Source organism: Gopherus flavomarginatus, chromosome 3, assembly GCF_025201925.1.
Source record: "Gopherus flavomarginatus isolate rGopFla2 chromosome 3, rGopFla2.mat.asm, whole genome shotgun sequence".
Taxonomy (NCBI): Eukaryota; Metazoa; Chordata; order Testudines; family Testudinidae; genus Gopherus; species Gopherus flavomarginatus.
In genome coordinates, this window is record NC_066619.1 from 249,535,396 (window position 1) to 249,556,742 (window position 21,347).

Below are 21,347 nucleotides of genomic sequence, written 5' to 3' on the forward strand. Positions count from 1 at the left end.
GTGTTTGCCCAACCTGTTCTCAAAAGTCTTCAGTGACAGACATTCCATATCCTCTTGAGGTAATTTGTTCCAGTGCTTAACTACCCTGACAGTTAGGAAGTTTTTCTTAATTCCCAAGCTAACCCTCCCTTGCTGCAATTTAAGTCCATTGATTCTTGTCTGATCCATAGAGATTAAAACAATTTTTCACCCTCTTCCTTGTAACAACTTCTTATGTACTTGCAAAACTTATCAGAGCCATCCCTTGGGTACAACGACTCAGGGAGACTGCTCTGAGCCCCATGCTTTGGGGGGCCCCGCGGGCCAGGGTGATTGGCTGGATCCAGATAAATATAGATCAAATTTGAAGGGCCCCTAGTACACATTCCAAAACATCTTTGAACTTCTGGGAGTTCTATCATTTATATATATTCCAGTATGCTTTTTCCATTCATAGCCTGGACCAACCAAACTGTAACATACCTAAAAGTCTCAACAGTAATTTCCTATGATGGGTCTCACACATTCTCAAATCTGCTCTCCTTTTCAGTCCTAATGAATGGCCAAAAATCATTACTATGTAACAAATGACATATACATAACAGTTACTGACTGTCAAGGTAACTATTGATATCAACACCCAACATGGAGTGATGTTCCTTTTGTAGGAAATCAAGCAGGGAAATCTCACTGTAGGGCAGATACACTTACAGTGAGGGTTCTACTCAATTAGGAAATCTGTGACTCATTTCCCAGCAATAGCGCAGGTAGCTGCACAAGTATCACCAATAGCATAACCACTTGTGTAAACCAAGAGCAGACACTTTTTACTACTGTGTCATCTAAGCAGCATTTACACTATTGGTAGTACCGGAGCTACTGCATCTTTGCCAGAAAACAAGAAAGAAATTTCCCAGTGCAAATCTATCCTGATACTTACATCATCTCTGCTGTATCATGGGTGTGGTTATTTTCTTGTCCTTGCTGGCCTTGAGATCTTGAAGATTTCAAAAAAATATAATCTTTAAAAGCTTTAAACAAGTTTTAAAAAGCATGCATTTTCTGAAGTACTTCTGAGACTGCAAGCCAAACTCAATCAGTTTAAGACTTTATCAAATCATAACTGGGCAGATTGCTTTGACCATTAATAGCAGCACTCCGAACTCTGCACTGGCTGCTAAAATACTTCAGGGTATAAAACTGTTTGACCCTGAAAAGTGCTTTTGTAACATGGCATTGTGTGGTTTAATATTCATTGTGTCTAACTGACTTCCAGTCAAATTTGCAAGTGAAGAGATTGTTTCTTAAATGCCATCCCTACAAGTTCAACATGGGCTCAGAGCCAGAGTTCTTCCCATCTCACCCATCACCACCAGAAAGGAAGGCTCAGCAGGCCGAATCATCCACTGAAAGCACCTGTGCAACCCCATGGTCTTCTGTGAGCTTGTACCATTAAAGCCAAGTATAATGTGGCCTGCAAAACAGTGACTGGGTGCCAGATGGAAAGCACCAAGCATGACTTTCAGAGCCCAGTTTGAGTTTACAGGGCTAGCAGTTACGAAAAAAATCTCATATCTGTAAACTGAACATATTATGATATGCCAATCAATGAGTCAGTAAACATCCATTTTTAAACAGTCACTCAGATTAGAAGTTCCCTTTAAGATATCGGATACCATCTATATCCTGGAACTCAGCTACTTCACAGAGCACTGTCATGCCCCATCCTCCTACACCCAGTCATGGAATCATCAGCTGGGATGCTCCCATAGCTAAAGTCCTGAATGCAGCTGAAGAAAACTCAGCACAGGGCACTTCTGCCTTAGAACTTCCTCACTCACAGATAAGAACAGATGTGTGACCCAAGAATCTCATTATGCCCACTGGCAGAGGGCACAGGGGACATAAGATTTCAGGGATCCCTTAGATTCACCAAAAGTGGTCATGTAAGGTGTCTATGAAAGCCTGTATCACAATGGTCATCATAATTATTGCAAAAATATATATGTACATAACACGTAGGAGTTATGTACATACACTGAAAATTATGTTCTTAAAGTCTTGTAGCTAAAGGCAAGTCAGAGGCAGCGAGCATTGAGAAAGACTTTTCCAGACAGAAGGTGGGAGACATTTATACATCCGTTGACCATTGTGTATCTTACTATTTGCATATTGAGTCACATGCTAATAAAGAAATTTTGAGAGTGCTACCAGAAAAAACAAAACCAGCAAGAGCCATTCTATTTACAAATAAAGACAATGAATCTTTGCGGGTATGGAGGTACACTGGGGATTCTTCAGTTCGGGAAGACAAACTGCCAGTGGGCTTGATCTTATGAAAGGAGGAGCTTTTCCCAATGTTTTCAACCAGGGTGGCTAAGAACTTGGGGTCAGCTATCCTGTACAAGACAGGGAAGTGTCTTGTGAGTTAAGTTTAGGCTCTATAATAGTGGTTTTCAACCTCTTTTCATTTTGTGGGCCCCTAAAAATTTTCAAATAAAGGTGCTGACCCTTTTGGAAGTCTTAGGCATTCTGCAGACTGTCCAGGGATCCACAGACCACAGGTTGAAAATGACTGCTCTAGAAAGCATGTGATAATTTTGTTTTTTATATAACCGTTTTCAATATGCTTGCTTACTTATCAAAGAACAGAGATTTCAAATGACAGTAAACTTATTCTTGTTTTCACTACAAATCTAAGTGCTGTGTGTTAAGCAGAGTGGTAATCTTGAGCTGAATCTAGTAAGCTAGTGTGTACTATCCCCTTGGGAGTAGGGATCAGAGTTTTGAGAGCGTTCAATGGACCAGAGGCTTGGCACTCCAGAGGGACGTTTGGAGGACTCGGATTTGGCCACCCACCAATGTCCATCTGAAAAAAAATCAAAGCTGGAACAGAACATACCTAACCCCTGTTGTTAGCACATGACATCAGCGTTCATTAGTCTGTATTGTCTGCCTCTGGGTCCCAAGGAGAAATATAAGTGGGAAGGGGTTGCTCTGGACATCGAAAGCCCTACATTGTTTGGGAGCTGCCCATCTGAGAGATCACCATTCCTGCAGTGTGAAACTGCCACCACTGGGATCAGCAGAGGGGCTTATGATAGAGCTTTCTCATCTTTAAAATGGAGGGAGCTGCTGAGTGAGCTTTGTTTGTGGTTGCCCTACTTTTTGGAATTCACCCTCCCTCTTGCTTTGAACTAGCGCAAATTTAGGTTACTGTCAGAGATCAAGACCCCACTGTGGTAGTCATTTGTCTTTAGTTATCTCCCAGGCACCACTTCTTTTCTTTTCTTTTTTTGTTGGAGTGGAGGAAAACCTTTGAAAGTTGGCTCTGGTGGTGGATGAGGTATTTTCAGTGGGTATTTGTGGCAATTTTAACTCCACCCTACATACTATATGGAGCCTGGGCTACCAGTACACCCTTCTCAATGCTAACTGGGTTACATTTTTCTTGTTACATTTCAGGAAACAAGTGCTTATGTACATTTTCAAAAAATTCACTAATCTAATGCTCTGAGCAGGGATTCTCAACCTTTTCGTTGGAGGTCCCCTAACATGTTATGAAAACTCCACAGCCCACCTGTGCCAAAATAACTGGTTTTCTGCATACAAAAATCTAGTGCTTGCATTAGGGGGAGCAAACAGGGCCCCATGCCAAAGGAGCCCCTGTACAGTTACACTGCTCAGGCTTTGGCTTCAGCCACAGGTGGCGGGTCTCAGAGCCCTGGGCGTCAGCCCCATTCAGTGGGGCTTTGGCTTTCTGTCCTAGGCCTCAGCAAGTCTAGTGCGGGTCCTGATGGGCGGACCCCCTGAAACCTGCTCGTGGTGCCCCCTCACCCCCCAGGGGGCCCTGGACCCCAGTTAAGAACCACTGCTCTGAGGACAAGTACATTAATAACAACAAATCTTACAAATAAATCAATACATTATGAATTCTTCTCGCTTCAAAAATTATCTCAGTAATAAATTCCACTTACAAATTGAGTTAGGCCTGCAGATCAGACAAATATCTTGTTGATCCAAGGGGAGGAAAGTAATTTCTGTTGAGCAGTGCTTTACTGAAAAAATCCCTTACGGTAGCTCCCTTGCCATTAAATCAGGAACTCCAAGCTCTCTTTGCCTGTTAGGAAGGACTCTAAAGTGAGAAAAGACTTGAGATCTTTTCATCACCCTGGTGGGTCTCAAAATGCATTCTGTGAAGTTAGTTTGCCCACATTAGTGCCAACCCCAATCTGAAAGGGCCCCAGCCACATCTGGGTCTTCAAGTGTCGGCACTTCAGAGATCAGTAGGGACTGCCACACAGAGGTCACTACGCACTTGCTTTATGCACCACAGACTAGACAATCTGACTTGGCAGATGCAGCTTTAAATACAAGGTTCTAGGCACAGAGTCCACTCATTCAAATCTTCCAACTCCACAGCCTGGAGTGTTGCTATATATAGTCTACACATCCAAATCAGAGGACCCAGTGAGCAGAGAAAGTACATATACCTATAAATTGCAGTCCCTACCTATAAATAATTGTTGTTCATATAAAACAATCTGAAAGCCTGAATCTCCTGTGGTTTTTAAAACTTTTGGGTACATCACTGACATGTTCTGCAAGTTCTCTTGTTTCAGTTCATAAATAATTTTACGTTAGCTAAGGGAAAAACTTCCTAGTATTCCCTACTGAAACCTAAAGCAGCTCCTCTTACTAGGAAGGAAAAGCTTCAACAGCTGTTTGCCTACGTATCATAACAAGCAGTAAACAACAAGTCAGTCCAGAGTGGAGAACATGATCAAAAGAAGACCAGTTTACAGAGAGGGGAGAAATTACCTTGCTACCAAAGTCAAGAACTGAAAAATGATCTATGAAACACAGCATACAGTACTGGTCAACATATAGTGGAAAGGAAAATACTACCTGAAGAGAGTGATGCAATAAAGATGCTATATTTGAACAATTTAAACAGAGGAAAGTTTAAAGAGTCTGGTTATTCACCTGGCAGTCTCGTTTTCTTATGGACAGAAGTTTTCAAAATTATTAAGCTGAATGACATCATTTTTAACATTTGAGTTTCAAAGTTAAGACCAATTTCTAAACAGAAAACCAAGAACAAAAAACTTGGGCAGAAAGAAGGTAAAAAACACACTCATGGAACATATGAAATAAGAGATGGAGGAATAAGACATTTAGTCAGCATAAACTGACAGACAACTCAGCTTTTAGAAAAGGGAGAAGAATAAATATAGTGAAAAGGCAGAAAACTAAGGTTATAATGAACTAAAAAAAAAGTCAAGCATGCTGGCTCGGATTATTTTTTTTCTTACTTTTTACAGAGTGGGAAATGGGCCTTGTTTTTATTTAGGATGATGGAGGAAGACTTACAAGAAAAGACTGCTAGCTTCTCAACCCTCCAGGCACTCCTAGGCCTTGTCTAAATGAAGAAAAAGATTCAGTTTTTATTTAAAAAATGTGCTAGGTATAATATTTTAAGTGGCGTTTAGAGGAATGTTAGCACTTAGCACAGACAGGTTTAAAACCTTTTAAAATGTTATCAGGCCTCTCTTTCCATCATAATTTCTTTAACCTTACGAAATAAGAAAATTCTCTTTCTGAGTAAAACATTAGAAAGTGGAAATTTTGACTACTTCATTTGTTAACTTTGAAAACAAACAAACAGTCCTTTGGGGATGGGCCCTGCTTTGAGCAGGGGGTTGGACTATATGACCTCCTGAGGTCTTTTCCAACCTTGATATTCTATGATTCTAAGTAATGAGGGAAAAAAAAACATAATTCATTTCCTATATAGTCTATCTACTATAGATCAACCTTGTACAGTCTAGAAGAAGTCTGCCTTATAGTCACATAAGCCATTTATTAGGGGTTCATGGAGTTTACATTCCTTGGATGACCTGGATAAAATCTAATTCCTTTCACAACCTTTAGAATTCTGAAGCATGTCTGACACAAAACAGAAACTGCAACAAAAACCAAATCAGGTTATAGAGTTATCCATCATGCCAAGAAACATAAGGCAAGTCACAAAGTAAGTTGCACAACAGGAGCTTATTAATCAGTAAAACCCTGAGGGCTCTATTTACCACAAAATTAATTTTCTGTGGAATCTGTTGGAGACTTTGCAGGGATTACCTGTTTGACACTCGTGACTACTAATCCTACTTCAGTAAAATTCCAAGTTCAGGCTGTAAAGAACAGATTTTCCAGTTGGGGCAACACCCCTTTCGTTGAAGAGCCTCAAGCTATACCTTCAAAGATGACATATGGAGTGTGGCACACACAAGATCAGGTTCATACAACTGAACATGCTTGGATAGCAAACATTTATTAATAAGAGAAAAAGCTTACTGCCCTAGTGATGCCATCGCTGAAACACAAGTCAACATTCTGCTGAGTACACACGCTCATTCTTGCACCTCATACTGCACTCTAAACTCCTCCTGTAAATTACAGTTTTCACCCAGCACAGAGGGCCAAGTACATCGGAGCATGAGAGGGTAAAAGAAGTGACACATACATGGCTTATACAGTTCTGTACTGAAAACCAAACAGTGAATGCTGGCTGAAATTCACCTCAGTCTGCATCACCTGCCATAATACTACAGGGACTGCTATTATAGTGTCAGCCTTTACAGACAGTTACCACTCCACAGAAGCTGAAGTTATTCAATTGTTTCCTATTCTAAATGTAGGAAAACAATTCAGTTTTATCATATTGCAGACTGTTCTCCTATATAGTCTATGATAGATACCCTTGTATAGCCTAGAAGAAGTTTCTCTTATGGTCACATTAGCTATTTATTCGGGGTTCATGGAGTCTACCCTCTCCCCCATTTCTTTCTGGGACAAGACACTAAACCAGATGATGTGAGTATGCAGCAAAAGGAGAATGACACCAGAACCATGTGAAGCCATAAAAATCTGTCCACCTGTGTCTCCCTGAAACTCTGGGCAGAATAGCAGAGAAACATGAACTTTATCTGATATAAGCCATATACGTCACAGGACTTTCAGTAGAATTTACAGAGCATGTTTTCACTTAGCAAGCACTGCCATTGAGAGCACCAGTACAGTGCTGCAATTAGTATATGTTCTAATACCAAGAGCAGGGCCATCCCTAAGGGGGGATGCGGGACCTGGGACATAGGTGCCAAGTTTCTATCTGCTGGGGAGTGCTTCCCCTGGCTCCGCCCAGGCCCCACCCCGATTCCACCCCTTCCCCCAAGGCCCCACCCCGCCTCACCTCTTCCCCACCTGGTTCTGCTCCCTCCCCCGATCACACTGAGCCCTTTCTCCTCTCCCCTCCCCCACAGTGCCTCTAGATGCAGCAAAACAGCTGATCAGTGGTAGGCATTGTGGGGGAGGTGCTGATCAGCAGGCAGGAGGCACTGGGGAGAGAGGAGGCTCTTCTTTGCCCCCCCCCACCCATTGCCTCACCTCCCCATCTGCCTCCTCACAAAGCGCAGGGCCCCCCAAGTACGGAGCCCAGGATGGTTGCACCAATTTGCCATACTCTAGGGAATGGCTCTGACCAAGAGCAACGAAAATGACAGAAAAGGGAGCTGAATGGAGTAACAATTTACTTTAAGTGATCCTGATGTTTCATATATTCAATGGCTTAATATTACAAAAGATGTTCAGTTTCCTCTTCCCAAGAATGGAGTTTCAAATATTGTATTAGTTCTGTCTGGAATGGAATTCAGTGTCATGTAATGCATCCTTAGCAATGTTTGGCTTGTGTGCATTTCCACTGTCTGGATATTTAAAACCCAAGACCGCCATCGATCAAGAATGTGAAAGGCAACCAAAGCATCTCTCTGGTATGTCATTTATTCCCAGTTGCTGCAAGAACATTTGCTGTCCAATGCCAGTCCAAAGCAAGGGAGCCTATCACAAATCATGACATATAACCAGTCCTCCTATTTAACCTCTAAAAAAAGCTCTACTACTAATATTGCCAGACTTGAAGTAATCTTTGTGTATCAAGAAAGGAGAGAAGAAATCTAAATCAGGGTAGATTACAACTGCTGCAATTTCTTATAGTTAGGAATGAAGCCCAATGCCCTGAGGGAACAAAAACTGTTACAGAATGCGGCAGGTTGCCTGCTCACCAGCACAGATTACCAGAAACACATCACCCTGATTCATTACTCATTGCACTTGGCTCCCCATTAAGCAGGGTCTAGTTCAAGGCTGCTGTACTGATTTTCAGAGACCTGCTTGGTACTGGAGCTAGCTACCTAAGCCTACTACTGGCCAATGTCAAATTTCAAATTCCTGAGCACGTTCATAAAGAAGCCAGCCAAAGGCCAATTACAAGCTCATCTAATTGAAGCTAATGTTCTAGACCTGGAATAATCTGGATTCAGACCAGGATAAGGAATTGAAACCACTTTAGTGGCACTGATGGATGATCTCCTCCTGCCAGTGGACAGAGAGCAGACATTCATTCTCTTCCTCCTGGACTCCTTGCAACTTTCACTTGAGAGAAATGGCAAAAGTCCAGGGTAATGTGCTAAAATGGTATGAGCCCCTCCTGGAGGGCCACATCCAATTCCCAAGGATGAGAAACTGCACCTCTACCTCAAGCTCCCTCAACTCTAGAATCCCACAAGGATAAATTTTTTCACCAGTCCTATTCAACATCTACATGCAGCTGCTAGGGGAACTGATTAGACATGAATTCAAGTGCCAACATACATAAATGACACAAAGCTCTGCTTATCCTTCACCACACCACTATTACTAAGATAGCTCAATGCCTGCATGAGACCAGCTCATCGCTGAACAGCGGCTGGCTGAAGCTGAACCAGAATGAGAGAGATAATGATGGTGGGCAAAGCATTTTGAGAAATTTGCCTCCATTATATGATCTCCTTTGGTTGAAGGTACCACCTATGTTTGATTAATCTGGTCAGTGGTTTAGGAGTAGTCTTGGATTCCTTGTTGATACAAAGCTCTCACACAACAATATCTGCAAGTAACACTTGCCATTATCTCTGGTTGGCTTGCAGACTCCATCACACCCTTGCAAATCATGGCCTCACCTTGGTTATTCACACCTTTGCATTGCTGAAGTATGGCAGGGAAGTGACAACAGACCTGCGTATGAAGCCTTCTGCACTAAGGAAATTCCCAACTAATACAGAATACTCAAGTGCACCTCCTCAGCAGTGTGGGCTACCACAAACACATCAGACCTGTCCTCCTCTCTCTACAATGGCTTCCCATAGGATATAGAATCAAGTTAAAGGTCCCAGTCTTTATCTTCCCATTGCCTGGGTTGGGATACCTAAAGCTCTGGGATGAAGACTGTGGTAGACAACTTTGTTCCTCTGACACTAGAGAATTCTCTACAATAAGGGGAAATCTCATCCGTGCAGGACAGAGAACTTTCTTGGGGCCTGGTTTGAGACTGTGAAATGAAGTCTCCTGGAAACTCAGGACTATCACAAACCTCTTCACTTTCTGCTCCAAATGCATTTCTTTGACCTTGTCTTCTCCAGCATAAATACACAGCAACATGTATATTTAAAAAATAAATAAATTCCAAAGCCCTATCAAAACAAGAGAAGCAAACCTCTTTTCCATTTAGCTTCCCACTAACAACCCTCTAAATACAGTAGCATCTTCTCATTTTATATAAAACCAGATGATCTTGATTAAAATAGATATATATTCATATTTATTTTCAAATCAAGATCATCTGGTTTTATTGCACCAAAAAGTGTGCGCTGTTCTTGATGCTGTCCTTGTAGTGTTTTCTGGGACAGCCCTGATTCGGTGTCTTTGTGCCAATTCTCCATATACATTTTTTCTGGGGAGTTGATACTCAGACATCCTAATAATGTATCCAATCCAACATATCTGGGCTTTTATCAGCATGGCCTTGATATGCTTATGGCATTTGACTTTTGAAGAACCTCCAGGTTGGTAATTTTGTCCTGACAGCGGATCCCCATAATGGCACTCAGACACTGCATATGGAAGGCCTCTAACTGTTTGATATGCCATTTGTATGGTGTCCAGGTCTCACAGCAATAGAGGAGAGATGTGATCCCAAAAGAATTATAAAGTCTTATTTTTGTTGAGAGGGTTATGTTGTGGGATTTCAGGACTTTCTTACATAACTTTCCTAATAACTGAGCAGCTTTCTGTATCCTGTTCGTGATCTTTGTCAAGAGGTTCATCATGGGAGATGGTGCTGCCAAGATAGGTAAAACTGTCAACTTGCTTTAGTTAGTTTCCACTAATGGATATGCTCGGGGATATGACAGAGTGGTAAAGATGATTGGTGCAACACTATAGTTTTCTCCAGGCTGATTGTGAGGCCAAACAATTTTGATGCTTCACCGAAGCAATCTACAATGCACTGGAGATCTCCCGCTGTGTGTGCTAGGAGGGCACAATCATCTGCAAAGAGTGTTTCTCTTAGCAGTAGTTCTGTTACTTTTGGTTTTGCTTTAAGCCTTGTAAGATTGAAGACTGAGCTGTTGTGTCTGTATCTCATGTACATGCCTCTGTTGAGCCCATCTGTAGCATGGTTGAGAACTTGGGTGACTAACAGGTTGAAAAGTACAGGGACAAGGACACAGCCTTGTTTGACTCCATTTGAAATGGGAAAGAAGTCAATGAGATCTCCATTAATAAGTACCTTACTTTGCATCCCCTCATGAAATAAACGAATGATCTTTACCAGTTTTGGTGGGCAACCAAGTTTGCTGAGGATCATCCATAATCCTTCTCTACTGATTGTATCAAATGCTTTTGTCAGATAGATGAAAACACTGAATAGATTCAGGTTTTGTTTGATACATTTTTCTTGTATTTGCCGGATACTGAAAATCATGTCTATGGTGCTACAACCAGGTCTGAATACGCACTGAGTCTCAAGTAGATAGGCTTCTGAAACAGATGAAATCAGTCGGTTCAAAAGGACATGAGCAAAGATTTTTCCAGTGACAAATAGGAGAGAGATCCCATGGTAGTTATCACAGACCATTTTGCTGCCTTTATTTCTAAATAAAGGAATAATTGTGGCATCTTTGAAGTCTTGTGGCATTTCTTCACTGTCCCAGATGTTAGTAAGCATCTTCTGGAGTGTAACCATCACTTTTTGGACATGCAGATTTATATATTTCTGCCGGTTTTCCATCTCTGCCTGAGGACTTGCCTGAGCTCAAACTGAATGCCTTTTCCATTTCTTCAAGTGAGGGTAGTGAGTCAAGATGGTGCAAACTAGGCATTTGTGGTATCTTATTAATAGCACTTATTTCAATTGAGGATGGTCCGTTAAGTAGTTGGCTGAAATGTTAAACCCATATCTGTTCCAGTAAGGGTGGCAATACCATAACTTGCTACCCTTTCTTCTGCACTGCTGCTGGTGGCGGCTCTGCCTTCAGAGCTGGGCTCCTGGCCAGCAGACACCACTCTCCAGCTGCCCAGCTCTGAAGGCAGCTCTGCCAGCAGCAGTGAAGTAGTAAAGGTAGCAATACCGCAACCCCCCTTCCCCACCTTACAATAAACTTGCCAACCTCCCATTACTCCTTTTTGGGTCAGGACTCCTACAGTTACAAGACTGAAATTTCAGATTTAAATAGCTGAAATCCTGAAATTTATGATTTTTTAAATCCCATGATTGTGAAATTGACCAAAATGGACCATAAATTTGATAGGGCCCTAATTACGTGTCATTTAATGCCAATAGTTGCACCGCATTTATCTCAATATCACCTTTACTTCAAGCAAGCCTGGATTTAGTACTGGGCCACCTGAAGAAACCCTGACATGGATCTGGAAATGGTATATTTCCTGACTCCTACCTTCAGAGGTTTTCCAGCGTTTCCACAGATCCTCAATGGTGATATGTTTGTCTTCTCTGTGCAGATGACTGTGTTTATTGGAAGCATCTTTATATTTCATGTCTTCTCTGATAAACTGAGGAAGAAAAGAACGTTTGATTAAATTTTAACAGTAAACAAACCTACTTCTTAACAGGGAAACTGGAAGTAGATTAGTAGAGACGCTTTTTGCATCTGCCCTGTACAAATGGCACAATTTAGTTAAGCCTCTAAAGTAGTCAACCTACACAATTAATTCAACACTCTTATAAATTTTGAATTGGAATGTAATAAACCCTGGGACAACAATGTTGCGCTTGTGAGGCTGTTAGTCAAATTGATGTGTGTGGTTAATGTACTCCAAAGATTAACAGCTAGTCATCACAAACATCCCAAACAAGTTGCATCTCATGTTTTTATATTCTATGGGCATTCACCTGTCTGAAGTCAAGCCCACAAGATAGCGTTTGAAAGTGTGTCAGTGCTTTATAAATCAGCAGTTATTTGTCCACCTTGAATCCCACTATACCAGTTAAATGAAACTAATAGTTAGCTTTCTCCCTCCCCTCAAAGACTTATGACTAGACACCAAAAGATCATGTTCTGCCTCATTAAATCTAGTTGTTAACATACAATTCATCTTCAGCACTGAGTTTATTTTATTGTGATGCATGATCAAGAGAATGGTTATATTCCACACACAAATAGTACACAGTAAACTTACAATTGGCAATAATGTACGGGAAGCCTTTGGCAAAATCCTAACGTGAATGTTAATGAGCACATAAAAATTGTTAAAAAGTGGGATCCTATGTATTGGTGTATTCTGCTCATTTATGTGTATCACAGTCAATTAGTTTAATACGTCAAAGTCACTAGTAATTAGGTACTAAAAACTTTTACCAGACATGCACAACCAAGAAAAATTAAGGTGAAGGTTGTTGTGATAATTTGGCCTACAAGTTTACCCTAATTGTAGGCTCAATTGTAAAAAGTATATGAAAGTTCATAAAACATTACAATAAGCGATAATAAATGCTGGTGGGAACATGTATGAAAGAGATAGAAAAAATAAATTAGTCAAAACAAGGAGAGCCAAGTTAATATGATTCAAGGACTATGTTAAAATCATGCTTGGTAAAAACAGATGATGTGAAATCTGAAATTAATGAGCCAAAATTGCTGTGTTGGATATTAGGTCTAATTGGTGCAAAAACAATGCAGAGACGGGCTATTCCAACCATTGTTCTCTTAATGGGTCCTTAAAGAAAGACTGGGGGGGGGGGGAAGGGAAAGGGAGGAGAGAACAATGGGGAAGAACAGACAGAGGCTACTGAAGCAAGCTTCACCATCACAGCTGTCACCACCACTATATCCTGGGAGCCTGGGCCTTCGGAATCCTGAAAGATGCCCTGGCCAGAGAGAGGTATCCAGATGACATCGGGACCCCTACCCACAATGGTAGTCTTATTTTTTGTCAAGGTCCAAAGTTCTTGGTCAAGGTACAGTCAAGGTCCAGAATCCAGAGAAAATAATTAAAAAAAAGATACTAAGTAAATTAAAAAAGATTTCAAGGTCTGTTCAAAAGCACATGACAGTACAGATTTGGCATGCGGTCTGCCTATTGACTACCTCTGGTCTACCAGATCCAGCTGAATCCCAATCAGCAGCTATTGTGAAACAGGATCAGACTTTAACATCAGCAGCTATAACAACAGCTCTAGCCCATCTCAAATAACTTCTCTTTTCCACAAAAGAGGAGCTATTATTTTTTATATCATCCAGGACTGTCAAACAAAGGGGATTGTCCTGAAAACTCTCTCCAGCTAAAGTGAAAGGGAACAAGAAATGCTATTAAAATGAAAGTGATACTTTATACTTGACATTTCAAACACAGTTTCTCCTTTTCTTTATCTTTAATAAAAGGTTTAAAGGATTTTTAGTGGTGTTTGAGCCACGGTACCAAACAGGCTGACATCTCTGTAAAACAAACCCCAGATTGTAACCTCACTACTGACACCTCAAAGCTATACTGAGGTGGTGAGTAATCCGCACAGTCCTCTTGTACTGTATATTCTCTGCTCAGTTGGGTGCAGGCAGAATCCTCCCTTCTTCACGATAAGCCCAGTTCTTCATGGGGGTACCCTACCATTAAAACCCCAAGCAGGGGACAATAGGGAAATCACATAGTGCAGGGCAGTGGTGCAATGAGGTACCCAAGGCAGGGTACCTTTAATCTGGTCATGGGGAAAGAATCTCTCATTTAAGCCCTTTGTATAAGGGCCCAGTCTGCCCACTTTTACCCTGAGATCAAACACTTCTGGAGGGAGAAAAGAAATCAGGAGAAAGATACAAAGTACAAGGCAGCAGCGCTTTGCAAGAAGACACAATGTAGAATGGGAAAAAAGGAGGTCTGTGACAGGAGCAATTGCCAGCAAGCAATTTCCCTGTGCAAAATCATGCTCTGACATCCTACAAAGAGAAATGGAGTCAAAGACATAGACATAACTGAGGTTGCATGCAGGGAAAGATTTTCCTCTGGGGTTGAGGTCAATTGTCATATCTCATCGTAGGAACAAGCAAACATCTCAGGCTCTTCCACACTGGGGATGATTTTGCATACCAGAAAAATGAAAACCCTGCTGAACTTTGTCTCAAATCTTAGCTGTCCCCCTCACTCTGATCAGAGCAGTTCTGTATCCTTTGGTCCACTACGTGGTCTGTCAGAAAATCTGCCCCTTCAGTCCCTACAATCTTCACTTTTGGCCAAACGGTTACTGTTTCCTGAAGGAATTCTTTCGCTCCTATTATAGTTCCTCATTTGCCACGCATCACGGTGACTTTCCCCTTCCCTACACTTTCATGGTTCCTTTTAATATAGATGAGAGAATGGTGTTTGGAGAAAAGATTTAGGTGCATTAGAAACTGGGGAAGGTTTTGAGAAAGGAGGAGCCTACATAGGAAAGATGGGCTCCAACTAAACAAACAGAATCAGATTTCTTCAACCTTTTTAATTTTACAGTTCAGCAAGGTTTTTAAACTGAGGACTGGGGAAAGGAAGGTGCACATGGTTCAGACAGGGACGCCGGTAGGAGAGGATTTATTAAGGGGGATACTGTATATCCTAGCAAAAAGGAGGGGATAGAATTTGATAAAGTACAGGCAGAAACTGGAGAGAAATAGACAAATGGGAAAAAAAAAAAAAAAAAAAGAGTCCCATTCAATAACATCACATGCAGGCAGATAACTAAATATTGACAAATTGTATTAGTGCTTGCATACAAATTCTACAAGTCTAAGATGGATTAACTTTAGTGCCTGGTATTAAATGAGGATATTGATATAACAGAAATCACAGAAACTTAGTGGAATGATGATAATCTATGGGACACTAATATCGGGTACAAAATACATAGGAATGACAGTAGGTCTTGTGGGTGGAGCACTGCCACTGTATGTGAAAGAAGGTGGAGATAGCTCAGTGGTTTGAGCATTGGTCTGCTAAACCCAGGGTTGTGAGTTCAATCCTTGAGGGGGCCATTTAGGGATTTGGGGCAAAAATCTATCTGGGGATTGGTCTTGCTTTGAGCAAGGGGGTGGACTAAATGACCTCCTAAGATTCCTTCCAACCCTGATATTCTATGAATATCATAAAAATCTTAAACTGTACCATAGGATCTCTATTATATAAATGTCATGCTTCAATAAGAGTATAGCTATCAGAATATACTACCAACAATCTGACCAGGATGTTGAAATCACTGTAAAATGCTCAGGGAAATTAGAGCCTACAAAAGCGAAAAGCACAACGACAGTGTGGGAATTTCAACTATCCCTATTTTGACTGGGTACGTGTCACCTCTGCAGGATGTGATGCAGAGATAAAATTTCTGCACACCATGAATGACTGATGCCTGGAGTACCCAGTCCCGGAACCCACAATGCGAGAGGCAATTCTTGATTTAATCCTCAGTGGAGCACAGGATCTGGTCTAAGAACTGAACATAGCCAAACTGCTCAGCAACAACAACCATTACGTAATTAAATTTAACAGACTTGCATGGTGGGAAATACCAAAGAAACCCATCACAGTAGCATTTAACTTCAAAAAGGGGAACTACACAAAAAAAAGAGGAAGTTAATACAAAAACATTAAAAAAGAACAGTCACAAAAATGAAATGCCTGCAAGCTGCAGGGAAACTTTTAAATACTACCATAATAGAGATTCAAGCTACAAATATACCCAAAATTCAAAAAAAGTAAGAGGATCAAAAATATGCCACCAGAGCTACATAAAGTAAAAGAGGCCAAAATACATCCTTTAAAAATTGGAACTCAACTCCTACAGAGAAAAATAAGAAGGAACACAAACTCTGGCAAGCCAAGGGTGAAACTAAACAGGAAAAAAAATTTTTTTAAAGTACATCAGAAGCAGGTAGCCTGCCAAATCATCAGTGGGGGCAGTGGATGATCAAGGTGCTCAAAGACCACTCAAGGAAGACAAAGCCATTGCAGAGAAACTAAATGAATTCTTTGCATTAGTCTTCACTGAGCAGCACACAAGGGAGATTCTCACACCTGAATCTTTCTTTTTAGGTGATAAATCTGAGAAAATGTCCCAGACTGAAGTGTTAATAGAGAACATTTTGGAACAAAATGATTAATTAAACAGTAATGAGTCACCAGGACCAGATGACATTCATCCGAGAGTTCTGAAGGAACTCAAATTGCAGAACTGTGGCACGTAACCTATGGCTTAAATCAGCCTCTGTACCAGCTGACTGGCAAATAGCTAACATGAAACCAATTTTTAAAAAAGGCTCCAGAGTCGATCTGACTATTATGGGCCTGTAAGCCTAACTTCAGTACCAGGAGATTGCTTAAAACTATAGTAAGAGTTAATGTGGCTTTTGTAGAGGGAAATCATGCTTCACTAATCTATAAGAACTGTTTGGGGAGGGGGGGGGTCATGGATAAGAATGATCCAGTCAATATAGTGTACTCCAACTTTCAGAGAAGGTTCCTCACCAAAGGCTCTTAAGCAAAATTAGCAGTCATGAAATAAAAAGGAAGGTCCTCTCATTGATCAGTAACTGGTTAAAAGACATGAAACGAGGTATAGAATAAGCGGCAAGTTTTCTCAATGGAGAGAGGTAAACAACAGGGCTCTCCCAAGGATTTGTACTGGGACCTGTGCCATTCAACATATTCATAAATTATCTGAAACAAGGGGTGAACAGTAAGGTGACAAGGTTTGCACACAACACTAAATTACTCAAGATACTTAAGTCCAAAGCTGACTGCAAAGAGTTAACAGGATCTCACTAAACTGAGTGACTGGACAATGAAACAGCAGACAAAATTCAACATTGATAAATGCAAAGTAATGCACATTGGAAAATAATCTCAACTATACACACAAAATGATGGGGTCTAAATTAGCTGTTATGACCAGAAAGATTTTGGAGCTGTCAGAGGAATAGTTCTCTGAAGACATCTGCTCAATGTGCAGTAGTAAAAAAAGCAGATCATTAGGAACAAGATAGACAGTAAGACAGAAAATATTACAATGCCACTATACAACATCCATGGTATGCCCACAGTCACCCCAAGTCAAAAAATATCTTAGAATTGGAAAAGGTGTAGAGAAGGGAAAAAGAAATTATTAGGGTTATGTAAAAGCTTCCATACGAGGAAAGATTAAAAAGACTGGGACTTAAGTTTAAAAAAGAGGTGGATGTGATAGAAGTCTATAAAATTATGAATCTTGTTGGAGAAAGTGAATAAGGAAGTGTTATTTACCCCTTCACATAATAAAAGAATTAGGAGTCACCCAATGAAATTAATAGGAAGCAGGTTTAAAACAAACAAAAGGAAGTGTTTCTCTAAATAATGCACAGTTTACCTATGTAACTTCTTGCTGGGGATGCTGTGAAGACCAAAAGTATAACTGGGTTCAAAAAAGAATTAGATAAGTTCATACAGGATAGGTCCATCAGTGGTTATTAGCCAAGATGCAACTCAACGCTCTGGGTGTCCCTAAACCTCTGACTATCAGAAGCTGGGACTGGACAATAGGGAATGGGTCACTCAATAACTGTCTTGTTCTGTTCATTCCCTCTGAAACATCTGTCAGAGGATGTGATATTGGCCTAGGTGGACCATTGGTCTGACCCAGCATGACTGTTCTTATTCTCCTATGTTCTTACATGTCATTCTCTCAGGATGGGGCACTTACTTGGGCTCCCCGCTTGGGCAAGAGGACATGATCCCCTTCTGAACAGATAGCATCAGTTTGCTCGATCATTGACCCAATTTGTGGCCATGTAAAGCCTGCTTCTTCACAAGAGAGACATACATAAAGCCAAAAGGAGACCAAATTCATTTCTATTTTCAGACTCTCTCTGCATAGGCTAATTGGAAGAGTTCACCTGTTGTCACTCCAGGTGGTCTTTTTATAGAAGAGCAACAAGGCTGCAGGTGAGTTCAACTGATACCAACTGATTTCCATCAAATAGAGCCTGAATTCTTTCATATTTCAGCAGATATGCTCCACTCTGGCAGCACTAACTTCCCTTGATACCAAAGCACACAGGTGTTTGAATGGGACTTTTGTCCTCTTCCAAGAGTGCTGAGGAAGGTGAAGGAACACAAGGCAGAGATGACTGCTAAATCCCAAATCAAAATCCACAGCTATATTATGAATCAAAGGAAAAACTAAGTGCTTCTATTTTTAAAGCACAAAAGCCTACAACAGTTTTATAGTTAAGGAATAAAAGAAAATGTTCTTTAGAAAAGCGCCCTGCAGATGAAGAAAGTACCTAATGGTAGCTGCCTTCAGGAGGTCAGTTGCTTCAGCATGACACTAACCTCACTGACAGATTGTTTAACTTTTGCCTTTTCTTGACAGCTTCTTAAGGACAGCTATCCTCCTGTGGAACCCTCCCTTCACAATCTTCTAATCCAACCCCCGTTTCCATGAGAAAAATATAGTGGTTGGTTAGACAAAAACAATTGTTGATAAATGCTACAGAGAAAATAAACTGGCTTTAATGTGAAGGGTGTGGCTTCTTGGATAAACCCTCAATTTTCCATTTGAGCTGTTTATTTCTTTGCCTAAGGTTAAAGGACTTCACATCAGTACTTACTCTCCCTGCCTTGCCTGCAGCAACCTTTGCTTTTATCTATTGTTTTGCAGTTTGCTTCTGCCTTATGTGTTTAGTACTACTCCAATTTTCACTCACAAAATATAAACACAGTTGACCTAAAGCGGACAAAGACAATTGCATGAGGTGTAAAGAGCTTCCTGGTATTGTGGCCTACTAGGATGCTATGTTCTGTTGCTGGGGGGTCGGGGAGGGGGGTTTGTGCATGACATTGAGGAGGACAGATGGGTTTTTGAGAACTATTTTTAGTGTGGTTGACTAAAAAGCCACTGGGTGAGGAGCAGGGAGATAGAAATAAAGATCATGGATTTTAAACAGCTCAACTTTTTAAAACAAATTGTTTATAGGGATATTCTTACACACACTTTTAAAAATTAAAGAGTGAATTTACATGCATGTGTGTCAAGAACTAAGGTCACCATAAACTGTAGTTATTGAAAAATACAGAAGTTGATCTCCCTAGCCAGTTCAATTTACTAAGAATACACCAGCATTGCACATCAATGTCACTCATCACAGCATGATTACTGAATACTTTACAGTATTATAGCCTTACAGACAAGTATGAATTAAGTTGAAAAATCTTATATGCTGGAATGGTTCCTGGTATTATCCAGTTTTCAATACTTGGAGTGAAATAGCTGTGGGAGTATTACACCGACCTTTTAAAGTCACTGTGCCCTGCCATTGTGCTTCTACCTGGAGCAGAATATCCTTTTTGTGTTTTTGTTTTTTTTTTACGTTAATTTCGCAGACCCGGAAATATTGCTTTGCAACTGTCTATTCCTTAAGTCAATTATTAATAATAAAATTGAAGCTTTATTCTGCATTGCATCTTTCATATAAACTTACATTCCAAGTCACTTGGCAGAAGTAAATAACTACAGAGAAAATAGCAGTACGATAAAAATTAAAAGGTAAGTGCGAGGGGAAATAATACACACACTTAATTCGTTCTTAGCTATGATTTGAAATGATACAGCAAACTGACCAGGTGCAAGAGAACTAGTAATTAAAAATGTGTTGAGGACGAGAGAAGTCAGTCATTGCTAGCCAAGAAGAGAGGAGAGAGTAAAGGTTGGAGACATATGCAAGGTCAGTTGGAGTAAAGGTCACAGAGTTAAACAATTTTGAGAACAATTTTGAACTGGATACTAGAAAGAACAGAGAGCAAATGGAGATAGATGTTTGAGGTAGAGAGAGACGTTATCGGGCTACTTTGCATGTGACAGAACCAGACAACTCTCTAGACTTCATGAAGCACTGAAATTTGGGGAGGTCTTATGGAAGCAAGTTGCATTACACAACCAGGGAATGGTAAATATTGAAGATGAGGATTTTAGAGATGGCACTGAGACAGTGATTTCAATAGGAGAATTATACCTTGCCCAAAAATATGGAACTGGTGACAGGCACATCTCTAGATGACAGTGAAGGCAAGTGGAAACTATCAGCTGAGAAGGGAAACAGACAAAGTTTGGTTGACATGAAATCAGTTTCTCAAATTTAGATTGGGAGGCTGGCCTGCAACTTTCACCAATTCATGGGTTATGTTTTCTTTAGGAATTTAGCAGCAAATGCAAGGAATGGTTCAGCAGTGCCCTGAAACAGATTATGGGTGCTATGACAGAAGAATCATGAGAAGATGCCCATGTCAAAGCAACATTTGCCTCTCTAGTAGCTAAATTTTTTCACCCATATTAACCTGTTAGCCCCAATTTACTGAACAAACTCAATCTGCGTAAACATATTACCTATTTAAAATGCTCCCTGTAATTTCAATTGAGGAAGTTCTCCCCCACTCACTTCCTCTTCTTTACAACAGAGACTTGTGTGGCATTGCTAATGTGCAATCACTGCTACACTCCAAACCTAGAGATCACTACATTTCAGTGCTTAACGAGTGATCCCAACAGAACAAGTATGCAGTTCTCTGGAAAACCTCCTTGAAAGGAAGGTGCTATATAGTTATTTGCACCTATATTCATGGCTTTAAATCTCCCACCCAACTCCACAGATTTCACTTTTTTCCAAAAACTTCACAATTCTTGATCTCCCCAAATAGCAGAGTCCCACTCAGGGGAAATAACCCAAAAGGCAACAGCAAGTGGACTCCGCCACTGCTCCAATCAATTCAGTGAATGGATACCAAGGCGAGAGGCATCTTAGAAACACAAAGACAGCTGGAAATGATGGCCTGAGGAAGCTGTTAGGCCGGGAGCAGAACGTCTCTTCCAGCACCAATGCCCAGCCACTCTGAGGAGGAGAGTTACCAATGATTTCTCTATTCCTCCGTATATACAGCCACACCGAAAATCTGCCCCATAATCTAGGCACCTTTTACAAAAAAAATAA

General features: G+C 40.8%; 1 protein-coding gene across 2 annotated transcripts in view; it reads right to left on the minus strand.

Annotated features, from left to right (window-relative positions):
• STIM2 (stromal interaction molecule 2) overlaps window positions 1-21,347 on the minus strand; it is a 153,151-nt gene that overhangs the window by 18,819 nt on the left and 112,985 nt on the right. For both annotated transcript variants that reach the window (XM_050947590.1, XM_050947591.1), the window contains exon 3: window positions 11,808-11,922. In XM_050947590.1, the coding sequence (XP_050803547.1) occupies window positions 11,808-11,922 (115 nt within the window). The remainder of the gene's footprint in view (window positions 1-11,807; window positions 11,923-21,347) is intronic.